The sequence below is a fragment of the Lissotriton helveticus genome, chromosome 12, assembly GCF_964261635.1.
Source record: "Lissotriton helveticus chromosome 12, aLisHel1.1, whole genome shotgun sequence".
Lineage (NCBI taxonomy): Eukaryota > Metazoa > Chordata > Amphibia > Caudata > Salamandridae > Lissotriton > Lissotriton helveticus.
This window is the reverse complement of record NC_136073.1, coordinates 706,666,156-706,672,411: the sequence shown is the minus strand read 5'-3', so window position 1 is coordinate 706,672,411 and position 6,256 is coordinate 706,666,156. Positions and strand designations below refer to the sequence as shown.

Genomic DNA, 6,256 nt, shown 5'->3' with positions numbered 1-6,256 from the left:
TGCCTGCAGTGCCTATAGGGGGGTCAGGAAAAGATGGTTAAAACCGGTATGTAGGGAACTAGGAGTGAGGCACTGCACGATGGCCCTTCGCATTCTGAGAACGGACACAACATCTATGATGGTCGTTTGCGGAGTTGCAAAGTATCTGGGGAGAGCCTGGCAGATACGCTCAAAGCTTATGCAATCGAAAATGGAGTAGAAAACTAAGATTAATCAATTTGGCTGTTTAAGAAATGACTATCACTGCACTTTATGTCCTATGGCCTTTTAATTGTATATACTGATACTGTATTTTAACACATTCTTTCTCTCTGTATTATGAAATATGATTAATATGAATTTTATTCTTTTATGATGAAACTGTATCTACTTTTATGATAAACCTTTTATCGAATAAAGTATTAAAATACAGATACTTAGTTAGGTAGATCTTTTGACAGGTGGAGAAGAGGTTACAGGGTTTAAAGGGACAACCGTTCTTGACTGAGTTGGGGTTGCTAAATAGTTGCAAAGACAGGAGAAGGGAGTGGAAACCTTAGGGGTGGTCGAGGGGGATACGTAGATGAAGCATGTATAGAGAGGTTTAGTTTTGGGAGGCAAAGGCCAAGGTTATGTTTTTTGAAAGATGCACCTGTTTTCAATAAAGCAGCCTTTTTCACACAGCTTGAGAGTTGACTGTGGTTCGTTCTGCGCTTGTGGCCCAAAGGTTATTCTTTCAATGCGTTACAGGCATGTACTATTTAACAAGCGGCTTCACTGAAGGTTGTAAGGCTGAGTCAGAGATGACTAAAAACAACGTTCATAGAATTCTTGAGCTGGGTGTTTGGGTTAGGTTTTTTATAAATAGTGTTTGATTTTAACACAGGGTTTATTCACTTTTTGTTTCATTCACTTTTTGGTGCTTTATTCATTTTGCGGTGTAAAAGCACATATGCATATATGAACAGCATGGGTAATTTTTCACTAATTTTCAATTTTAAGTAATTGATAATAGGCACACATATTTTGATAAAATATATGTTTGAGTACAATATGCATAACATTTTACATTAATTTTGAAGAGTCTAACAATTTATACATGGTTCCTGATGGGTTGTTCTAAATTTCCAGTTACCCCTGACGAAGGGCATGTAGCCCAAAATGCATTGGGTGGACTTTAAATCTGGTTACTCAAATTGAAATGTGATACACGGAGCTGTTGGACAAAGCCCAGATGGGCATTCTTGGAGCATTGAAAGATTTTAAATCACATTCTTTCTGTCTGAACTTTAAATTGAACACAGATAAAAATAGATGAAAAGGATTACTCATAAGATTACTGGATTTTCTACTGAGACGATTGATTGTCTGTATGCAGTGCAGCTGTAAACTGGTGCATGCCGATGCCCCAGGTACTCTTTGTAATTGAGTTTGTGACTCCAGAAAATCTCATTGTACCCTGTAACCGGTATAGTCAATGAATTAATCGGGGTAGGAGTAACAAGTGAAGTAGGCCTGCTGCAGTCTTAGTTCATGAATACATATGGTCTCAGCTGTCAGTAAACATTTATAACCTCTTGTAGAATGTTCTTGCTGACCACTAATTACTGTTGGTCTCTTGCTAGGTGAGAGGTGTATTCCACTAAAGCTGGTCCTTGCTGACTGCTAGCATTAATAGACTCACCCACCCTGGCTCCATGATATGTGGTAACCCTCCCTGGTATTACTTTGTGAGCTCTGAATATGCTAAGAGAAGCTCTTTGCTTCAGTAAGGATGATTTTGGGCAGGTGTAATAGCAAGTGATTTTTTTTCATCAGGTATTACTGTCAGCTGCAGCTACAGCTACTCATTAATGATAGATTTAACGAGTGAAGATGTCCCTATAATGAATGAGACCTCTTCTTCTGTCAGCAGGATCTCTATTCCCTGTCAAGTAGATAGTAACCACAGGATGCATTTTCTGTGGAATATTTACTTCATCAGCCACAATTTAGTAACATTCAGGTACTGGTTCTTATCTCAGGTTTCTTTTGTATCTGTTACACTTAAAAAGCCCTAAGGGATAAGGGGACTTGATTCTATGGAAGATTTATAAGTACACATGGGTCTTCCAAACACATTAGTATGTCACTCAAATTTTTAATTTGTAGCAACCAGTGAACTGGCCAGTATAGGGTCCAACTGGTTCATATCACTCCTTTCTAAAGGCACACCTGGCTAGGTTTTGCTAGTTCCCAGAGCTGTAGGAATATGTGTGCGTTACTGCAGGTAAGGGAAAGCACACAGTCATCTCATACCCGTCCCCGAGGACCATACACATTAGAAGAAAGCCCATTTGTGAGCACACCTAACAGAGTAGTTGGAGGAACCATGATGTGCCTACCCCAATTGTGTCTACTCAATTCATTATACAGGCAATAGATAATTAATATAATGTTTTTTTATTAAATCCTATCCTCTAGTATTATCTAAGTATTACAACAGTCATCTCAACAAGATCAGTACTAACAATGTCACAATAAATTTGGGATAAAAGAATAAAAATACTAAATATTATATTTTGTTAGTGAATTCAAGCCTACCATTGTTGTCAGATCAGCAAAGCTATGTAAAACCACCTGCACTCCTTTTTATGACCCAAGAATGGCCTCTACCTCATCAGATGGGATGTCCTTTGAACAAGTACTGCTCCCAGTTCTCTAGAAAGCCTTTCTCCCTCTCCTTAGGAGAGAAAGCGTTATATTGTACTTTCGCCCGGTTATGGCTGTTTCCTATTTGAACAGCATGAAAACCCATTGTTTGGTGAGTGAGCCAGGCAACCTGTTGTTGGGTGAAGCACTTTCTTTTCAGTTTTATATAGGGCACACTTGACCCAAAGGTATCAGAGCTCCTCACATGAACACCAGTTGCATTACAGAGGGACACATTCATTTTTTAATGCACAGGGAGATTAAGTGAATAAACGTAGCACTATCATATTGTTATGACAATTTTCACACAATCAAATCTCCTTAGGCCTTCAAGACTTGTACCCCAAGAGTCAGTTGGTAAACGCCTTTGGTGAGGCACTATACCATATGACATGAGTTTTCATGTATCAAGTAAAGACAAAGTAATAAGGGGCATCATGAGGAAAGAAATCCCTCCAGAGATTGCAGTATTAAGCCTGCCATAAAAAGCACCAAACCCTCATCCTGCTTATCTGATCCCATCCCTCCTACTTTTGCTAAACAACAAGCAAATTCTCTCTCACAAAGGACATTTTGAGACACACAGTGGCAGGGGTTTGTTTTCTAATTATCTCGTCTCTGACCTGTGACAGAGAAGTCATGTGACCCTGAGGTATATATATCTTCCTTCTTAGAATGAGTCAGGAGTAGAAAAAATAATTTGGGGTAAAGTTCACATGCAAGTTAGGGGCTTGTGCACAGATTCACTTTTTTTAGTTTTGTCCTTTATTTATTTCTTTAAGAAAGATGTATGTTTAAACAGTAAGATTGTATTTGTCCGTTGAACACCCCAAATTACGATGATCGTTGAGAATAGTCAAAGAAGATTCCTAAAGGTGATCAACATGGAATTTATTTTTATAGTGGTTTGTGTAAATGCGGTTTCCTAGATTCTTAATGGCTGGCATAAGCGTTTTCGCAAAACAAGGGACAAAGTAGGAGGCCTGGCCAGAGTTTACGGAGTGACCAAAAAACTCTCCATGGAGTTCCGCAAGCGATGGAGTGAGGTAAGTTGCACTGCTGATTTATAGCTCAAAAGGGTGCATCCTTCTGCCACTTGAGATGTTCTACTCAAGTGGCAGCTTCCTCAATCCAAGTGGCATGTTTCTCAACATGAGCAGTAATGACCTACCGCGACCCTTCGCAATGAGAAATCTCGCCAGGAGATAGTCTAGCATTGGATTTTCCTAGCTCGCTCTTGCTAACTCAATATTGGCGAGCCATGAGAGAGGAAAGAATCTGCTGCACACCAATATGCGGAGTTTTTAGAAGCTCTGCGGTCCATGCGGAGTGCAGAGTTAGAAAAAGTCCACAAACTCCTCAAGGGTAGCAGAGTTTACCGCCCAGGCCTACAAATTAGTCTAATGAACAGAATTGTTTTTTTCATATTGCTTCCCTTGCACAGATCTGAGCCAAGCGAACTAATAGACAAAGACCAGTGGGTTTCTTTGTTTCAAACTTTTGAATGTGATTGAAGAAGCATGTTCCATCCAAATCCTAAATTCTGCATAGAAAAACATTGCTGAGAGTGATTTTTCAAGAGTGACGCATTGTGATGCAACATGCCCCACACCTTCTTAGTTTTGAAACTCTGTCTTGAAGGATTATGCCAGTCATGTAGCCAAGGATGTATGAGAGTCATCATTAAAGACAAGAGTGATTTAATTTTTAAAACATTTTTGTTTACTGCCAAGGGCCCTTAAATTAAATTAAATTACATAAAATAATGTACAATGTTCACATTCCGAGAGTTTGCACAAGAGCATTTGCAATACAAACATGTTAAACAGTAAGATTTACATTACAAATAGTAAGCAATTTAAAATTCACCATGGCTGTACAGTGACTATTGAACAACTGCTTAATATTGCTCAAGTTATTATGAACTAACATGTCATGGATGATATTGGCGAATGATTTGATGTAGGAGCATCAGACCACGGGGAAGTAGTCCTTCGTTATCATTCGAAGTGATCCTCAGCCATACTCCTGAGATGCGGTTGTCGTCCTTCGCCAAATCACAAAAGTCAAATCTTCATGTTTCTCTATGGCTGGTGTAACTTTACTGTTCAAGGATTTCTAATGGTTCTCTGGATGTCCTCTGGTGGGATATTGTGTTTCAGCAATGAATGTTTATGAGAAAGGGAGATGGTTAGGGATCCTCAATACATTTTGTCAGTGGTATCAGTCGCAGTGGTCGAATCAAAGGCCAAAGAAATGGTAAGTAGGTTGAAACCTGAAAGTTGAAAAGTACAAGGTCAGATAGGTCAAGTAAGCAATTGCCCATCCTCACAGTCCAGCAAGCAATGGAGGCACCAGTAGCTCATAAAATATATTTTGCTCTGTGTTCAACTTTGGCTTGCAAATAATTTGAATAACGTTAACCAAGGTGACGGGGGAGTCAGCACTGAAGAGATTGTGACTCTTCAAATACGACAAGAGGTAAGGCAGTTTATGAAAATGTGCTGCCATACAATATTGTACTCCAGCAGGTGCCTCTTGTCTTCTCCAGTGTCACACCCTGTTGTTTTGGAATCATACAGATTATTTTTAACAATGTGAAACAGGCCAGATAAATGTCAGTCCTAGGGGTCGATTACGATCTCGGTCGAAACGGAAGCTTTCCGACCGAGATGGTTGGTTTCACTATTGACCCCCTAAATACAATTTCGGTTGTTGGAAATGAAACTGGCCAGTCATTCCAGCTGGCTTCCAACAGGCTCAAGGAGCCCGTCGGCCTGTCGGAGTCTGGCCCGTAATTCATATGGACGCATTTTTATACCGTCCATATTATTATTAGGGTTCCCTGATTTCCGCTTTGTCTGATTTTTGCAGATAAACACAGACAGAAAACACTGTCTCCCCTGTCTGTATTTATTTTTGAAAGTGGAAAAATACAGAAAATTTAGCTTCTTTTGAGTGATTCATCATGCTGAGATTAATCACTTTCAGGCCAGTAGCTGTACATAATGACAGCAAGGGGAGCTACAAAACTCAATGATATGTCCTTAAATTACTGCATATCTCAACATGTATATGTGTTATTACACTATTTCTTTAATGTGGGTTTATTATGTTTATATTTTTTACTGTGTAATGTGCTAAAACCTGACAGGCATTTAAGTATGAGTCCAATTTATCTGTTAATTAAATGCAGAAATACACGAGTTATCACCTCATCTATTTAAACAACACAAATTAAATATGAATAAATACCAATAAGCTGGCCAAAAAAGAAATATGGACAAATACAGATGGAAATGTTCAAATAATAAATACCATAAAACCGTTAGACCTAATTATGATGCACGGTTTCCGGGGCAGACTTTCCTGGCCGGCTTCCGACATGGAAAGCCTGTTGGAAAGCGTGTTTGGGGGCCTCAAGTAGGGCCCCTTCTGTTGTGGCCTCCGGTTGGGGTCCAATGGGGCACGTTGATCCCAGCACTGTGTGGCAGGTACCTTGAGGTGCCTGCCACGTGGTGCAGGGAGGAACACAGCCTCCCTTTTCTCTATGGGAGCTTGTGATACAGCTGATTTATAGCCATAA

At 39.7% G+C, this 6,256-nt stretch overlaps 1 protein-coding gene across 1 annotated transcript in view; it reads right to left on the bottom strand.

The window, feature by feature from the left end:
• Positions 1 to 1,170: 1,170 nt before the first annotated feature.
• Positions 1,171 to 6,256, bottom strand: part of LOC144798102 (uncharacterized) — a 44,450-nt gene continuing 39,364 nt past the window's right edge. Inside the window, exon 7 of the mRNA XM_078668865.1 lies at positions 1,171 to 1,266. Coding sequence (XP_078524991.1) covers positions 1,171 to 1,266 — 96 coding nt within the window. The remainder of the gene's footprint in view (positions 1,267 to 6,256) is intronic.